General features: G+C 42.1%; 1 protein-coding gene across 1 annotated transcript in view; it reads right to left on the bottom strand.

The window, feature by feature from the left end:
• Positions 1-872: 872 nt before the first annotated feature.
• The window catches only part of LOC309601579 (NAD(P) transhydrogenase, mitochondrial-like), a 65,981-nt gene continuing 47,572 nt past the window's right edge, over positions 873-19,281 (bottom strand). Inside the window, exons 20-22 of the mRNA XM_082334676.1 lie at positions 5,074-5,192; positions 3,974-4,089; positions 873-3,084 (exon numbers count right to left, since the gene is read on the bottom strand). Of these exons, the coding sequence (XP_082190802.1) occupies positions 2,935-3,084; positions 3,974-4,089; positions 5,074-5,192 (385 nt within the window). The 3' untranslated portion in view covers positions 873-2,934. The remainder of the gene's footprint in view (positions 3,085-3,973; positions 4,090-5,073; positions 5,193-19,281) is intronic.

Raw genomic sequence — 19,281 nt, forward strand, 5'->3', positions numbered from 1 at the left:
CACTGCTTTGCCATTATCTGATCAGAACAGATTTTCATAGCCTGCTTGAGGCAGGCTAGAGTAATTACCTCTTGGGTGATAATAAGCAGCTGGAGACAGGAGAGAGAGTAAAATCTTCAAACTAGCAGTCAGATCCACAAAAGGCTATAGCTTTAGCATTTGTCAGACTACAAATCCATATACTGTGGGTATATGCTCCCCAGGTGGGCTACTCAATCAAGAGGAAAGAGAGGTTACCTCATGAATCAACACCAGGCTGCAGCCTCTAAGAGAAGCTTCAAGTTTCAGCTTGACCAAAGCTTGAAGAAAACATGAGTTGCATGTCAGACTTGTGCAACTATACAATCGAACAGACTATCAGATAGCTAACATTATTCATTTATCATTCACTTTGAAGGCAGATACTGAAATCGTCATAACAATCAACTTGACCACCTTATAGAACTAAATAACTAAGAACTGAAGCAAACTTATATTGTAACAGGTTCAATGGGATAGGATTCATCTCACACCTCAGCCAATGGAAAATGAAGCATTTGGACAAGTTAAAAAAGAAAGCCTTAAGAACTACGCCAAAAAGGAAACATATTGGGATCAACTGCTCTCAGCAGTTGTCTAACCCTCTTCATTTACTAGAAGAGCTCATATAAAAGTTGCTAAGGTCAGGTGATATCAGTCGTACCTAGAATTAATATTTTAAAGAACCATTCAAATTAAAAAAAAAATTTTAAAAATGCATATTTCACTATGATTTCTTTTCACTATGTTCTTTAATCCCAACATCCTTTGGTGGCATTTTGATCTTCTAATTCCCAGAAAGTCAGACTACTTATCTACTCAGGAAATACAACAGGAGAGAAAAGAGACAGTGATCGATAAAGAAAAATAATCAACATTTTATTAGCACTTCAACAATCACCTGGTGTTCCATGGTAAAGCACAATTTTAAAGATAACACTGGTACCTCTGATCCAACATAACTGTATGATTTTTTCCAAATACAAAGGAAAAAAAATCCCCCCCCCTTTTTTTTTAAAGAAAAACTAAGTCTTATATTAGCTACTTATAAGCAGAGACATGTTGCATACTGCAGTTAGATACTTCAAGTTTGACAAGACAAAAATTAACGTTTTAGGATGTTAAATCCTTTCAAATCCCTTTTTTGCTTAGTTGTGACGGAGAGAGAGAGAGAATCATTTCCTAGTCTTTCCCCTTCTCCCATTTCCCTCCTATTTTTTTTGCAGACCTAAAAGAAAAGTTGAATACAATGAAATCAAGAGGCCACACATGCTACATTCAAACATAGCTTCCATGATGTTTTAATTTAAAATTTAATCACAAGTATTTTCCTGCAGTGTACAACATGTTAATGCTTATGTGATAATTTTTATTTCAAATTATATAAAAGAGATTTGCAATAAGGGTAGCTTCTTTCGTACACTGTTACATTTCTTAATATATTACCTGCTCAAAGCCTGGGTTTTAAGTGATCTTCACATAAAAACAGAGGTAGCTAAGTGGAAATACTATATTTTATATGAGGTCTCAATACATGGTGTAATAAAAAAAAAAGTTTGTTCTATCAATCAAGATGGATTAATTTCAAGACTTACTTCATAGTAGTTTGTCTTGCCCAGATATGAATGCTTTCTAACACAAGTACAGCTATTTATTTAGCCTTTGTCACCATGGACAGTTGCTACATCATTATGGAAACATGATAAATTCATTTTATCAGACAAATATTTGAATTCCACTCAAGTACACCTAACATAAAAACAAAACAGCAATCTATATCATAATTTAATTTAATTCTTTACTGAACTTATGGGAATTTAACAGTGCTTTTAATTAGATTAGGGAGAAGTCAAATAATCAAATCACTGGATTTTAAGTTTGGTATGTTTCTGTGCTGTCCAAACAATAGCTTATTTATTTAGAAAAATTCTAATAAACTCCAGCATCTTAAATATGTTCAAAAGTACCTTTTCCAGCATCACAAAAATGTTAATTCAGAAAGCATCACTAAATTTTAAAGTAGCAAATACAGTTAAAAGTCTAAGTGAACAAAAACTGAAACACTATGGTCCAAATTCTGTGAACAGATCAGGTATGCATGATGTTCTGCCTGTGCAGAACTGGACCATATTTTTCCTCAGACAGTTAAAAAGGCAACGACTGGAAAAGATGGAGAATTTAGCAGCTGCTGAAAACAGTTAAGCAGTGCAAATAAGTGTACATTTCCTTGTCAGGCTTGAAGATGACTTGGTAGGTCCCTGAAATCCTGTGTTTTGTTTTACACAATGTAAGTGGGCACTACAAAAAAGTAGAACTGTATTTTAAAGAAAAATAACTTTCCTAAAGTGTTCCTGATTCACAGCATCCATACAATCCACAAAAGAAACAGTTCAATTTTTTTTTAATAGAGATTTAACAGAATATTATGTTTAGGATCTCAAATCATGTAAGCATCTGTTTGTAATTCTGCTTTAAATTTTGATGAAATAAATAGCTATTTTTGTCCATACTGGCCAAAGAACAGCTTTGATGATAAAACAGAATACAATTTTGGCACAGTAATTTTTAGTGAATTTCCATGACAGAAGTACACAGTTAGGAGGAGGAAGCCAATAACTACTTAAAGATAACAAACAGTAATTACTTCCTGCTTCTAACAGCTCAACGTTAACCTTAGAAAGCACATTTTTCATTCTTTAATGCATTGCCTCATGGGAGATTTAGTTTGAAGGGCTAATGTGCCAATCCTTTCATAAAAGCCTACATCCCTGACTGAACTACATCTCCTAGGAGTCAATGCAGTCTTCTCCAAATGCCGGATGCATTACAACAGTAAGAGATTCTTCTAACTCCTGTTTTCCATTACCTCTGTGACAAAACTGTAGTCGCAACCATGAGTGGAATATAAATCAGTATTTAGCTTTGATACGATTCCCTGACTTTGGCCTGTAGGGCGTCACAAGTCTTCTTAGCATCTCCCAACAACATGGCAGTATTTGGTTTGTAGAAGATTGGATTGTCCACAGCTGCATAACCAACTCCCAAAGATCTCTTCATTACAATGACCTGCACATAAAGAGTTCATGTTTGACACAGCGAAAACCAACCATCGTTCCCCCTCAAATGAAGATGACACAAAACCAACCTCTACAAACAAAGGGAGAGGAAGAGAAATCCCTGGCCAAAATAGGGTGCTCACTGCTACAAAACTGTATTTCAAATTTTAATATACCAGATAAATTGAAATCTGGACCAGTTTCAGAAACGTTATTGTTAAACACAATATTACATGTCAGATAAAGTGACTGTGGACACTACATCTATTCATATATTGTATTACTTCATACATGGGATTTTAAAAAAAAAAAAAATCCTAAAATAAATTTCAGTCCATTTTAGCCATTAAATTTCAAATTAGTTAACCACTACATCTTCAGGAGAGAAACTATGAAGTTGTACCAACTTTAAACATGTAAATGTTTATTTCTCAAATTGCAACACATAGCTATGGACAAAACACTGATACTTGAATGATTCAGTATAACAACACTGAACTCCTAAAAAAATGCACAAAGGGTGCAAAGGAATAGTTAACCCGTAGAAGAAGTGAGGCTAAGATTGGGTTCAGAACAAGAGATCAAAGATTTCATATCAAGGAAACTTGATGTGAGCAGAACATAATTTGTTCTAATCACATTTTTTGAGCAGAAGTACTTTCATTGGTCTTTTTGACTGCAGTCACCATTAGTCTCACTAAAGCACTTGCTGATGATTATAAAATCATGAATCACTACATCACACTTGCAGAGCACTGACCGTTTTGTTGGACACCTTGCAGAAAAGCTTCTCATGGAAACCAGAAGAGTAAGATAATCTTGTTAGCTTCTCCTATAAACCATGTTTTTAAAAGCATGCTATCTATAGGTAGGTGCTAACACAACCCTGCTAATCTCACCTGTTTGGACTTCCAGACCTCAAGAACTGGCATTCCAGCTATGATAGAATTCGGATCTTCCTGAGCTGCTGAATTAACTGTATCATTTGCACCAATTACAAGGACCAAGTCAGTTTCTGCAGCAAGAAAATAAAACTGATGAAAAATTATCCAAAACCTGAACACTGAGGCTGATGTACGTTTGTATGTTAAATCTGATCTTTAGAGGCAGAAGAATCCTTTATGGTAAGCACTCTACAAACATTTATGGGGACTTCATTCACAAATATTTTACAAATTTATCAAGGCAAGTTATACGTGAGAGTCCAAGTGTGCTACCAACTACCCCCAGCAAACTGCAAGCATCTAGAACCCCATTTCAAGGGGCTCATTAGGCCACTCTGCCACACAAAGTTAGATCATTTGATATTTAAATGTGGTTTCATACACACATAGTATCAGCACTTTCAAATGTCTCCGTGCCTAGCTTTTCCTTTTTGAATATTCTTTAGAAAAACCTTTTACTAGAAACTTTCTTATTTTTAAATAAAGATGTAGGAAAACAAGACGTTGTCTGTACATTGCTATACTGCTTTGCAAAATATAACAGGGTCAAATCATCCACAGCACCTGACCTAAAGAAATAACAATATTTTCCTGTATGGAGCAGTAACAGTGATAAAAAAAAGACACAGCATTTGTCATTTATTTCACAGCTACAAGCAATTAAAAAAAGTTCTCTTGGTTCTGAAAGAAACAAGTTTCACAGGCCTATTTATCCCTCTCCCTTCAATACCTACTCTTTTCCGTACTCCTGCATCCAATATTTCCCTTTGCTTTAACCTGCCTGTACTCTCTGCTTCTCAGTTTTCTGCTTTTGAGTCAGGCCATTTCTTGTGTTCCTCTGTGCTCACTTGCCATCAGCTAGGAGAGCACTCAGATTGCAAGAGAAAGATCTCTGCTCCTCTACAGCGGTATCACAACAGGCACAAAGAGAAACTGAATGGCCTAAGATTTTCTATTATTTTTAAAATCCTTGTGTGATGTAAAAACAGAAGAATCAAATAAAAATTGACAAGATCAAATCCAATCTACTAGAAACTTATAGCTCACATGCTAACCTGGGAAGTCTTCGTTGATCTCATCCATTTCCAGTACAATATCATAGGGAACACCAGCTTCTGCTAGGAGTACGTTCAGCTGACCAGGCATACGGCCAGCCACAGGGTGAATACCAAACCTAACAGGAAAAATTCCAAGTCCATTAATAAGTACTGACTACTCTGTTTTATATAACAAAATTGCCACCTGTGACCTACAAAGCTGAGAAGTTTAAGCACACATACAATTTAATAAAAAGAAACAGTTAAATCTTAACAATATTGTAAGTACCTTTCCAGTGTCGCAGGTAACTGAGTGGGTGGGAAAGGGAACAAGGCCCATAGATTTGACTCTTCACCTGGAGAGCAGCTGTTCCTTTTTTGGAAAGTTAAAAGTATGACTGATGCAACAGGTATGCAAAAGAATATGCTCAATTCCCAGTAAAACTAAAAAAAATCTAGGAGTACATTTTCAATCCCTCCATCGTAAGAAAACTCTTTCAGAATGTCGTTGCACCTGCAAAGCAGCTTTGGAGAGCCTACTGCAATAAAAATGCCAAGGATGCTTCTAGTGACAACGTGGAAGGAACTAGTAGCCAGAAATGCCTGGAAACACATCACTGCAGGATGGACCAACAGAGTAAATTTTCCCCCCAGCAAAGCTTATACCAACAAGCTCAGTGGGTTTTCTTCAATGACTTTTTAAAGTAATAGGACTATTTTACCATTTTGTCTGGCTACAATCATCAGCCCCATCCATATCACGCACAGCAAGCGTTCACGTCCACCTTCCAAGCAGTACCATATTTAAAACCTTGTGACAGATATCTTTGTTTCTTTATGAATAAGCCCATTTGCTGCAAAAGTATCACCCACGTTAATATGCTTTGCAGGTCCCTTTTCACTGAAAAGTGAAAGCACCACAGAGTAAGTAAACTGGCTACAACAGAACACTCTTCCTGAAAAGGCCAAAAGTGTGCAGCCTTCCTGAAGCAAAAGCACTCCTAGACCTAGAAATGCACTTGGCAAATGACCTTATTGACTCAGATATCTCTAGAATATGCATGGTTATCACAGCCTAACACTCCAATCGAACAGAAAAATTAGCAGGTACTCTACTTCAAGCACAAGACAATGCTTTGCTGAATTAGGTTAACATGCCACTTTCTTCTCATGATTGATCTTAGGAAGAGAAAAAAAAATGCGGGGGAGTGAGAAGGTAGAGAGCTAAGAAGCTATACCAGTTTAAGCATAACAACTTAACAAACGTTTTCAGAACAGCTCAAAACCAACTTACAGAAAATACACTGCTTATGAGTTACTAAAAATTCACAGACACACAGGGTGTCAGCAGGGGGGTGTTAAGGCATGAGTGCAGGTCTGTAAGAGTGAAAACCTGACAAAATTCAGAACAGAGATGTTAAATTGGTTTAGCTGCAACTCCCAAAGACGTATTTTGGTGAGAAGCAAATCTATTTCTTGTGGGCAGACAGTACTCTTCTGCTCATCTACTGGCCCTAAATAAAACAGGCACATCATGCTTGCTCTCCTGTGCATTTTCTGTCTTTCCAGCTCTGGAGCTATTGTTGGAGACATGCGAGAAACAAAACAAAGGATATTACTCAGCCTCTGAAGATAGTTAATAAGACACGGCCCTGGGAGAAGGAACAGGATGGCACCATAGAACAGGCAGACTAAAAAATACTAGAGAAGCGCAAAGGGAACAAAACCCTTTGTTTTGTTTTGGTTTTGACCAAGAAGAATAACTTGAACTACGAGTGAACTATCGTAATTAACATAGTAAAAACCGGCCCTCAGGCAAGGAAACCCCCTACCAACAAAACCCCTTCCTCAGGAAGCATGCGCAATAAAAAGGGAGGATACTATAACTTTAAATGAAAACGAGGCATCGGAAGAACCAATGGGAACAAGGGTGACTAAAGCCTAACTGTTGCTCGGAATGTATAAATGTTAACCGTGTGTTAGCCAAGGTGTGCTAGCTTTGTAGAGTTACCACCTAGCACCCATCTCTGCGCAGACATGGAATAAACAAATATCTTGACTCTGTGTGTTATTCAGCTCTTTACACACCAGGTGAAGAACCCTGTTTTGGGACAACACTATCACCAAGTGTAATGCTGACACAAGCACACCAGAAATGCCTCAGATGACTGTTGTATAGGGCTGAATCTAAATGTTTAATAAGGAATTCTACGTGTATTTTGCAATAGACAGAAAATACCCAAGAGAAAACTAAATACTTGGATTTCTGAACAGAAATTTCTAAGCAGAAACCCAAGTGAGTCAGGAATGCAATAAAAGGACTTCAGACAGACTTCTTCAGAAAGGAGGGAAAGACTGATAAATCAACTTGCCATGACAGAGGAATTGTCACATATTTTTATTTTCAACTCCACTGCGATGGAAGCGGACCATCAGTGATGTGTTATCCACAAGTCACAGTCCAATCAATACAGATCACTTGTTAATCACTTGGTCAGTCGCCGAGGTGAGCTGCTCCGGAGACGGCCCGATCGGCAGCGGAGCAGAAGATCTTGGCGTACAGGGGTGTTTCCCGATGCAGGGAAACGCCAGAGCAGAAGGAGAGACCCGCCAGGAGCCGGCAGCTCTCGGGAGAGCTGCTGAGGAGGCCTGGGCGTTGCCAGAGCAACCGCGGCCACCCCCACACCTATAAAAAAACAACCTAGGGAGCGCTGCAAACAGAGTGGGCAAACAGAGCGTGGCATGATAGCCAGGGCATGGCGTGTCGGTTTGTGCAGGAAGGGCGTCGTCACCCTACCAGCTCAAGAGGTGAGTTCAATTGGTGGTCATCATCCTCTCAGAAGGAGCTTAGCTATGGTATCCACTCGGCAGAAAGCTGTGTCCTTTGTACTCACCAGAACGGATGTGGCTACCCAGACAGAGCTCCCACAAAAACATGCAGCCATCCAGGTCTCAGGCTGCAGGGCATGCCAGAGCCTTTCACTGGTAACGGATGGCAGTAGTGAGAACAGCTGTGTGAGGTGTGACCAAGTAGATGATCTGCTCATCTTGGTGGCAGAGCTACGAGAGGAAGTAGAAAGGTTAAGGAGCATCAGGGAGTCTGAGAAAGAGATAGACCAGTGGAACCATGCTCTGCCCTCCCTGAGACAGAAACAGGAACAGCCACCAGAAAAAACACAAGATCAAGGGGATCCTGTATCCTCTCCCCACCAGGCAGAAGGCAGTAGCTTAAAGGAAAGGAGTGACTGGAAGCAAGTCCACACTCGGGGCAGCAGGCAAACCCCTTCCTTGCCTACCTTGCCTTCCCAGGTGCCTCTGTACAACAGGTACGAGGCTCTGGATGTGGAAGGCCAGTCAATGGCTGATGTGGGTGACGGTCCATCTACAGCAGAGGTGTTGCCAAGGTCAGAAAGGCCTACCCCCCCCCCCCCCCCCCAATATCACGACCACCTCCACAAGGAAGAAAAGACAGGTTATAGTTGTAGGTGACTCCCTTCTGAGGGGAACAGAGGGTCCAATATGCCAGACAGACCGTCCTCTTAGGGAAGTCTGCTGCCTCCCTGGGGCCCAGGTTAAGGACATCACTAGGAAACTTCCTAGCCTGGTACGGCCCTCGGACTATTACCCATTATTGCTCTTCCATGTGGGTGGTGATGAAGCCACAATGCATAGTCCAAGGGCTAGAGACTTCAGGGCCTTGGGACAGTTGGTAAGGGAATCTGGAGCACAGGTAATTTTTTCAGTGACATTGGAAGAAACAGATAAGACCCAGTCTACTAATACATGGCTCCATGGCTGGTGTCACCGCCAGAAGAATTTGGGGATTTTCAATAACAGGATGGTCTACATGGCACCAGGCCTGTTGGCATCAGATGGGATTCACCTTTCTCAAAGGGGGAAGAAGGTCTTTGCTCACAAGCTAGCAGGGCTCGTTGACAGAGCTTTAAACTAGACTTGAAGGGGGAGGGGGACAATATCAGACTCGCCCGTGGCAAGCCAAGGGACAACACGCCAAGGTTAGAGGGACAGGGTGCTAGCAAGGGCCCTCAGCCTGTTGCTCTGAGACTTGCTGGGTACACTGGAGCACACTTGAAGTCTTACAGAGATGAGCCAGGGGCTCCTGAGGTAATAGGAGCCAACAGGGAAACACCGGTGAAATACCTCAAAGGAATTAAGGGGTGTTCCTCTAAAAAGGTGACATGGCTGACAGCCCAGCTGAAGTGCCTCTACACCAATGCACGCAGCATGGGCAACAAACAGGAGGAGTTGGAAGCCACCGTGCTGCTAGAAAGCTACCACCTAGTTGCCATTACTGAAATTTGGTGGGACGAATCCCGTGACTGGAGTGCGGCTATTGATGGCTACAGGCTGTTCAGAAGGGACAGGCGAGGAAGGAGGGGCGGAGGGGTTGCCCTCTATGTCAAGAAATGGATAGACTGTGAAGAGCTGTCTCTGAAGAATAGCCACGAGCAGGTTGAAAGCTTATGGGTAAGAATTAGAGACCGAGGCAACAAAGGGAACCTTGTGGTTGGTGTTTACTACAGGCTGCCTGATCAAGGGGAGCCTATTGACAAAGCCTTCTTACTCCAGCTACAGGAAGCATCGCGCTCGCAGGCTCTCATCCTGCTGGGGGACTTCAACCACCCCGACATCTGCTGGAAAAGTAGCACGGCGAGCTGTAGGCAATCCAGGAGACTCCTGGAGTGCATGGAGGATAACTTCTTAAGCCACGTAATAGACAGACCTACCAGAGGGGATGCGATACTGGACCTGATGGTCACCAACGCAAGTGAGCTAATCGGTGACGTCAAGACTGGAGGCAGCCTGGGATGCAGTGATCACGCACTGGTGGAGTTTGCAGTCCTGAGGGATATGGGACAGGCAAAGAGTAAAGTCAGGACCCTGAATTTTGGGAAAGCAAACTTCCAGCTGTTCAAGGAGTTAGTCAATAGGACCCCCTGGGAAACTTCCCTCAGGGACAAGGGAGCAGAACAGAGCTGGCAGATCTTTAAGGACACTTTCCATAGAGTGCAACAGCTCTTGATCCCCAGGTGTAAGAAATCAGGAAAGGATGGCAAGAGACTGGCATGGATGAGTCAAGACCTGCTGCTCAAACTAAAGAGCAAGAAGGAAATGCACAGGCAGAGGAAGCAGGGACAGGTATCCTGGGAAGAGAACAGGGACATTGCCCGGTTGTGTAGGGATGAGGTCAGGAAGGCCAAGGCGCACCTGGAGCTGAACTTGGCAAGGGAGGCAAAGGATAATAAGAAGGGCTTCTATAGGTATGTCAGCCAGAAAAGGAAGGTCAAAGAAAGTGTACCCCCCCGATGAACACAACTGGCAAACTGGTAACAACGGACGAGAAGGCGGCTGAGGTACTCAACAACTTTTTTGCCTCGGTCTTAACTGGTAACCTCTCTTCCCACACCTCTCGAGTGGATGGACCACAAGACAGGGACTGGGGGAGCAAAGTCCCTCCCGCTGTAAGAGAAGATCAGGTTCGAGACCACCTGAGGTGAGGAACCTGAACGTACATAAGTCTATGGGAGGTAAGACAGGGAGGTAATTCAAGACAGCCAGCACGGCTTCACCAAGGGCAAGTCCTGCCTGACCAACCTAGTGGCCTTCTGTGACGGAGTGACTGCATCAGTGGACGAGGGAAGAGCTACGGATGTCATCTACCTGGACTTCTGTAAGGCCTTTGACACGGTCCCCCACAACATCCTTCTCTCTAAATTGGAGAGATATGGATTTGATGGGTGGACTGTTCGGTGGATAAGGAATTGGCTGGATCCAGAGGGTAGTGGTCAACAGCTCAATGTCTGGATGGAGATCAGTGACGAGTGGGGGCCCTCAGGGGTCCGTACTGGTGCCAGTACTGTTTAATATCCTCATCAATGACATAGTGGGATCGAGTGCACCCTCAGCAAGTTTGCAGATGACACCAAGCTGAGCGGTGTGGTTGACACGCCTGAGGGACGGGATGCCATCCAGAGGGACCTGGACAAGCTCGAGAAGCGGGCCCGTGTGAACCTCATGAGGTCCAACAAGGCCAAGTGCAAGGTCCTGCACCTGGGTCAGGGCAACCCCTGGTATCAATACAGGCTAGGGGATGAAGGCATTGAGAGCAGCCCTACAGAGAAGGACTCGGGGGTACCGGCAAATGAAAAACTGGACGCGAGCTGGCAACGTGCGCTCGCAGCCCAGAAAGCCAACCGTATCCTGGGCTGCATCAAAAGAAGCGTGGCCAGCAGGTCAAGGGAGGTGATTCTGCCCCTCTACTCTGCTCTCCTGAGACCCCACCTGGAGTACCGCATCCAGCTCTGGAGTCCTCAGTACAAGAAAGACACGGACCTGTTGGAGCAGGTCCAGAGGAGGGCCACAAAAATGATCAGAGGGATGGAACACCTCTCCTATGAGGACAGGCTGAGAGAGCTGGGGTTGTTCAGCCTGGAGCAGAGAAGGCTCCAGGGAGACCTTATTGCGGCCTTCCAATACTTAAAGGGGGCTTATAAGAAAGATGGGGACAGACTTTTTAGTAGGGCCTGTAGTGATAGGACAAGGGGTAATGGTTTTAAACTAAAAGAGGGTAGATTCAGACTCGATATAAGGAAGAAATTTTTTTATGATGGGGGTGGTGAAACACTGGAACAGGTTGCCCAGAGAGGTGGTAGATGCCCCATCCCTGGAAACATTCAAGGTCAGGTTGGACGGGGCTCTGAGCAACCTGATCTAGTGGAAGATGTCCCTGCTCATTGCAGGGGGGTTGGACTAGATGACCTTTAAAGGTCCCTTCCAACCCAAACCATTCTATGATTCTATGATTCTATCATTTGTTGGGTAGTATACAACAATTATAAGAACTAGGCCTTCCATAGTATCTTACTAGGTCCAAATTGATGTTTTTATTAACAGGGAAAGTGATTTTTATGTAAAAACAGTGAATATTGCTAAATGACAGTGTACTTACTTATCATTTACAAAGTGAAACACTTAAAAGCCATGAAATGAATAAAGGACATTTGAAATCTTACACTTGCCACATAATAAAAGAAAATACACTGACCTCTATTGTAATGGTACCCTAGAATGTCACACTCATACGTTTGTTCTCAAAGCTTCTCTCTGAGACAAGGACATATAATTTTCAATCAGTGGGAAACTGAGACAGAAAGCAACAGATTTGGAAAGACACCGAACTTTGTAGACCCAGTGGAGATACATGATCGCTCTTAGCTTATACGCCAGAGGGGGTCCCTGAAGTCCCATAAAGTTATATTTGCAGCCCATAGTAGTGCAAGCAAGAGGGTGATAAATACACTTGTGCTCCCTGATTGAGCTCCATGTGCATGTTCCTGGAAGCAGAACATATGTAGCTCAGAGACACACAACCACACCATCAGGCAACAGCTCAGGATAGTCCCAGGCCCCGTAATTTTGGGATTCACTCAATAAAAGTCTCACAACCAGCTTACACAACGTTTACCGTATGATGTTGTGGTAAGGACAAGGGTAGCGTGGACCCAAAGCATCCTGCCACACCACTGTGTCTCCCAAAAGGCTGGCAGCTGAACTCAGGCACGTGGCCAAACACTCCCTCAGTCATACTGAGAAACAAGAAGTCGCATGAAAAACTGAGCACAAGGCCAGGAAAGCTATGACAAAAATTGGCTTGCAGATTGCCAGTTGGTTTGACTATAACCTCGCCTCAGAAGTTTCCCAACATGCCCTATCCCACTTAGCTTGTGAGATTTGGCAAGATCCCAAAAGAAGGTGGTATGTCCATAGTCATTTTAAGGTCTAATCAAGTGATATTAGTTTCTTCACAAGAAGATTTGGACTAGAGACGTAATCGCAGAAGACTTCAAACTAATGTTTGCAAGAAGACAAATGTCTCCATGTTAATCCCAGAAACAATAACAACAAGAAAATGCCTTTGTCAGTGGTTTCCAAGTGTTTTTTTGACCTCTTAGTCCTGGAGATTATGAATTTCAGATGGATGTACTGGATGCCAAATATATTAACTCAAATAATCAGTGCCCTGGGGACCCACTCTCTGGGAGACTGAATTCGTCAATAGAATGTGCTGTAGAACCTGATTTGGGCACGCATTAATATGAAATCAAGCCCAGGGGAAAGAATATTAGAATTCACCTTAAATATTTTATGGACTAAATTCATGGTTATATGTTATTTTTCTGGCTACAGTACTGCTATCATAGGATTTGAGGAACGTTTTGTGCCCTCTTTCTTCTGAAAGGAATGAAAAGTGAGTGAGAAAGCATATTTTCCACTAGGACGAGCTACTGAAGAGACAGTACGTCAGCTGGAAAGATAAATGGAGCTGTCTGTCCACCTACATTTATGGGGAAACTCTGCAGGGTAATATGCTGGGGTACGTTAAGTCTCCACCATCTGCAAAGAAACAGCTCCAGCTCACATCAGTGGTGAAATAAGGCCCAGAAGAGCAAGGAAAAGATACATTGTAGTTTCTCGGAGAGGATGATTTGGGCAGAGGAGGGAGAAGAGAGGCCACTAAGGAACAGATCTCCATTGGACACACTTCTCTGCTAAAGCATTGTGCACATTGTTTTCTGGGGCATAACGAAACTTCCCATTTGGTGTTTTTCTAGATGGTACTGATAAATTGTTCTTGCCCACAGAAGATTTCTCTGATTAGGGAGAGTCCTCAGTTCAGCCTTTCTAGATGCTTTGGTTATATTCACAACAGGCCCAGGACTGTTTGCTGGCCCTGAGGCCAACTGGCCACGCACAGAGCACACTGCTTGCGTCCCCTTCCCTGTCCACCCATGAAACCAAGGTAGCAGCATCCAAACCAACTCCTGGGAATGGCCCCTGGATGATCTGAGTCAGGGCCAGGTCTTGTCAGTGAAAGTACCAGTTGGTTTGGGCCACAGCCAGGAACTACACGAGCAGTTTTACTAATATAGCTATATATCTTACTAACATAGCTATAGCCACTTAGAGCAAACTTGGATAAAACGAATGCAAACCAGATCTACTTAAGACCTTGATGCTTATGAGAACAGTACTGCCCCCCTTAGAGTAAGATAAAAAAAATCCCCCTAACCAGCCTATAAGGTAGGACCACAGGAATGGACTGCCTTTAAAACCTTTTTCTGAATCTGAAGCAAAATTCCTTCCAGATTATTTTGTTTCTAACAGCAAGAGAAATACACATCTTTAAAACTCAAGTTTCTATATTCACAGAAGTGAAATATTATGGGCATCATAAATTTTATGACATTAAAACATATAAACCTGTTTTCATATTGAGTGTGGATTGTGCCCAAGCGCCAAGTATACATTCCAATGAATACTTTTATAAAACCAGTTATTTCAGCAGATATGAATTATCAACATTTGAGAGTTTGTCCTGGTTTCAGCTGGGATAGAGTTAATTTTCTTCCTAGTAGCTGGTTGTCGTGGGTTAACCCCAGCCAGCAACTAAGCACCACACAGCCGTTTGCTCACTCCCCCACCGGTGGGATAGGGGAGAGAAATGGAAGGGTAAAAGGGGAAAACTCGTGGGTTGAGATAAGAACAGTTTCATAATTGAAGTAAAATAAAAATAGAACAGTAGTAAGAGTAATAATAACAATAATAAAAACAAATAATAATAATACAATAGTAATACAAAGCAAGTGATACACGACACAATTGCTCACCACCCGCCAACCCATGCCCAGCACGTCCCCAAGCAGCAATCGCTGCCCCCCGGCCAACTCCCACAGTTTATATACTGAGCATGACATCATGTGGTATGGAATAGCCCTTTGGCCAGTCTGGGTCAGCTGTCCTGGCTGTGCCCCCTCCCAGCTTCTTGTGCACCTGGCAGAGCATGGGAAGCTGAAAAGTCCTTGACCAGTGTGAGCACTACTTAGCAACTACCAAAGTATCAGTCTATCATCGACATTGTTCTCATCCTAAACCTAAAACCAAGAAGAAATTTAACTCTATCCCAGCTGAAACCAGGACACTGGTATAGTGCTGTGTTTTGGATTTAGGATGAGAATAATGTTGATAACACACTGGTGTTTTGGTTGTTGCCGAGTAGTGCTCACACTGGTCAAGGACTTCTCAGCTTCCCATGCTCTGCCGGGTGCACGGGGGGCTGGGAGGGTGCACAGCCAGGGGGGCTGACCCAGACTGGCCAAAGGGCTATTCCATACTGTATGGCATCGTGCTCAGTATGTAAGCTGGGGAAAGAAGAAGGAAGAGGGGGGGACGTTCGGAGTGATGGTGTTTGTCTTCCCAGGTGGCTGTTGCACGTGATGGAGCCCTGCTTTGCTGGGGATGGCTGGGTGCCTGCCTGCTGATGGGAAGTAGTGAATGCATTCCTTGCTTTGCTCTGCTTGCGTGCACGGCTTTTGCTTTACCTATTCAACTGTCTTTATCTCAACATACCTCCATTACTCATTTTTATATGAAGTTATCAGACTATTTAAATTAATATTTGTTATTATTTGTCAAGTGTCAACAACCCATTTTGCATTATGCAAAATAAAACTTGAAGACAATCCACTCCCTGAGGAGACTTCAGTCAAAATGTTGGATATTCTCATGCTACATAGATTCTTACAGGGAACCAGATCATCCAAGCAGATGCAGCAAATATCAGTGCTTTACTGAAAGAGAAGATGAAGATGTCCCTGCTCACTGCAGGGGGGTTTGACTAGATGACCTTTAAAGGTGCCTTCCAACCCAAACCATTCTGTTTCTATGAATTTAACACTGTACAAATACATCCTTAAAAGGTCAACTGAGTGCTCCATCAGCAAGACAACATTAAGACAATGCAAATATTAGACAATTGGAACTCCAGAAACAAAATTAAGGACATATGATTAATCCACATAATGCTAGGTATACTACAATTTTAAGCTCTACATCAAACAGCAGTATAAAAGCTAGCTTTAAAAGGAATGCTTTTTAAAAAAAAAAAACACAAAGGGAATAGATTGTATTCAGTTAGCAAACATTTGGCATCCTGTTGCAGAGTAATACCTAGAATCAGAAAAAGGAGAGCAAATATACAGGACAAAATATTAACAGCTTATGTTTCGCACCACTCAGTAATATAAGCAGTGTGTAGCACTGCAGCTAGTCCTAAAGTGTACCAAATTCAATCACTTACAGTACAGAAGGACAACTCTTATTCTGAAGTACACTTGAGAAAGCCCATCACTCCTCTGGCAGCGCAAATAGATTTTCCAAAGTTCTCTTTTGTTTCTAATAATTTTATTTGAGCATCTTTGACCAAAGCTGCTTTGGCAATACACAAAACAAAATACTCATGAGGTTTCTATTAAATACTATATACAATCTTATTTCCAGGGCTGGAAAACCAAAATTTAAGCTGCCAAGAGAATGAATTTCACCTTTGACTTCACCATTCCTGGCAAGATGCAAAGAAAGTAAAGAAAAGAAAGGGACAAGCGATCTTAATTCAGGAAGAGTTATAGCATGAACCATCAGTAGAGACTTCTGACAGACTCTGCTTGAAACCACATACTGCGTATTCACAAAGTTTGAGAAAGCTGCTCATACAAAAGCCTTTTGGACAAATCTTGAAGTGACTCCCAGAAGTCTGCTTCTGAGAGCCTGTTAACCAAATATCACAGTAGTCTGCCAGTACCTCTTGAAACTGGATGTGCAAGTGTGTCAAAAATAATCATAAGAAAATATGCTCCTAAGGCTTTTGTTATTTCACAAGATAAGACCTACATATATCTAAAGTGATATTAGCCTGTCCAATTGAAAGCAGAATTCAGGTAAGCATGGAAGAAAGATAGCTAAAATCCTTGATGGCTCAGCTCACAGCATGTCTAACGAAAGCTGTGTATCTTGCTCCTGACTCTCAACAGCAGCAGTTCTTCAAAGCTATGTGCATTACAGCAGAAACATTTTGTCACATATGCTCTCCTAGATGTTCAAAATATGAACCTCATTCATATGTAAAAATTCAAAACATAAATGACTAAGAAGCATGTTTTATGGTAAAAATGTTTTAAAGTGAAAAATTGCTATGTTTCTTTGATATGCTTTTAGTATCAGTTATGCAAGAACTCCTCCCTTATGTTGGTTGGTTTGTTTTTAAATCAAGCAGAAATCTCACAGTCTTTTTGACTTTCTGTTTACATGACATGAAGTTTTCAGTCTACATATACTTTACCCAAAACAAGATTCACAATCATGCTGTGTCTGACTTGAAACTTTATTCTGGTAGTTCACTGAAACACAGAATTCACCAGGAATTTTCTCTCTCGACCCTGACTGTATAACATGGGGCTTGCTTATCACCTCCAACTGTCAGATATACTGAAGTGAGCATACACCTCCTTGCTAGTAACAGACTTCATACCTAAACAGCATGAGTACCAGGCAAGAATATTCAGCCTTTTTAATCAGCCTCTTTCAGATAGTTTTTAGATTTAGGAAAACAACACAGCACACTGAAAAATTAGTTCGTATTTTGAACCTTTTCTTATAATACAGAGAGTACAACATTTTCTTTTAAATTTAGACTAAAGATCTAAAACTCCCAACATACACGGCATATCTAGGACAGCACTTTCGGCACAGAAAGCATTTAAATTCGGAGTGGGGGTGGTGTTTACTTAAAGTAGTATAAAGTTAATTATAGTAGTATGAAGTTAATTATAGTACTATGAAAAAGACAACTATTGCATTAAAGTTACTGAAGAATTTCAGGATGGAAATTAGTTTTTCTATAGTTCATAAAGTCAGCATCTATCTTTATTACAACTGGCTAGATAATATTCTTGTAATAAATACTGAAAGAGCTAGCACCTACCTAACCCAATGCAGAAGTGTTTCAGGATCACTTCATCCATGTAAAGATAGGATTCCTGTCATTATGCCAAAACTGGACAGTGATGCAAGTAATATCTGGCTGGTGCCTCAACACTTTAGAAGTTGTATATACAGAGAATAATTCGCCCAAGTGTTTTGCCTCACCCCCTCTTCCCCCCCATTCACTTTGTATTTTGACACTTCTCCACCTGTTTCCTGTACAGACAATAATCTGTTATTCAAGGTAACAGGAGGGGGGGACGGGACACCCAAAACCAAAACACCACCAAAAAAAAAAAAAAACCAAAAAAAAAAAACCAAGCAACCTAGATGTACTGAGAAGTACATCATTGTCCTGGTTTCAGCTGGGATGGAGTTCATTTTTCTTCCTAGTAGCTGGTATAGGGCTGTGTTTTGGATTTAGGATGAGAACAATGTTGATAACACACTGATGTTTTAGTGGTTGCTAAGTAGGGCTTACACTAGTCAAGGACTTTTCAGCTTCCCATGCTCTGCCAGGGGCACAAGAAGCTGGGAGGGGGCACAGCCAGGACAGCTGACCCAGACTGGCCAAGGAGCTATTCCATTCCATATGATGTCATGCTCAGTATATAAACTGGGGGGAGTTGGCCGGGGGGCAGCGATCGCTGCTCGGAGACGTGCTGGGCATGGGTTGGCGGGTGGTGAGCAACTGTATAGTGTATCACTTGCTTTGTATATTGCTATTATATTATTATTACTCTTACTACTGTTCTATTTTTATTTTACTTCAATTATTAAACTGTTCTTATCTCAACCCACCACTTTTCTCCCTTTTACCCTTCCAATTCTCTTCCCCATCCCACTGGGGTGGGGGGAGTGAGCGAGCGGCTGTGTGGTGCTTAGTTGCTGGCTGGGGTTAAACCACAACAATCATTCAGATATTCCACAGCTTGAATCCTGTCATATAACAACAGTTGCAGTATAGCACAACTTTTAAGTATCACAGTATAATGCTCTCATCACACATTATAGATGAATATGTAGATTACTAGCATCAAAGCACATAGCTAACTAAGCTAGCTCAGGCCTGGTGACATGCCTGAGGCAACAAGATGTCCCCAGAAACAGTATTTCAGTGTGGACTAAGCTCAGTGGCTCTGCTGGGGTCAGGTCAGTTAAATTTAAACTGAATTTAATTAGTTAAATTAAGCATACTTAAGTGAGGGTTGGTACTGGCTCCCTATTTCTGACCACTATGGTTTATCACAGCAAGGGCAAGATCCAAGTACATGGCTCAATGCAATAACCCTCCCAAGAACCCAACTGCAGGGAAGAAAGAAGAGCCTGCCTCCACAAAGCATCACAAACTGACCTAGTAAGGTCACCCAGAGCTGAGCTTGCCCATAT

Source organism: Platalea leucorodia, assembly GCF_965183815.1.
Source record: "Platalea leucorodia genome assembly, chromosome: W".
Classification (NCBI taxonomy): Eukaryota; Metazoa; Chordata; class Aves; order Pelecaniformes; family Threskiornithidae; genus Platalea; species Platalea leucorodia.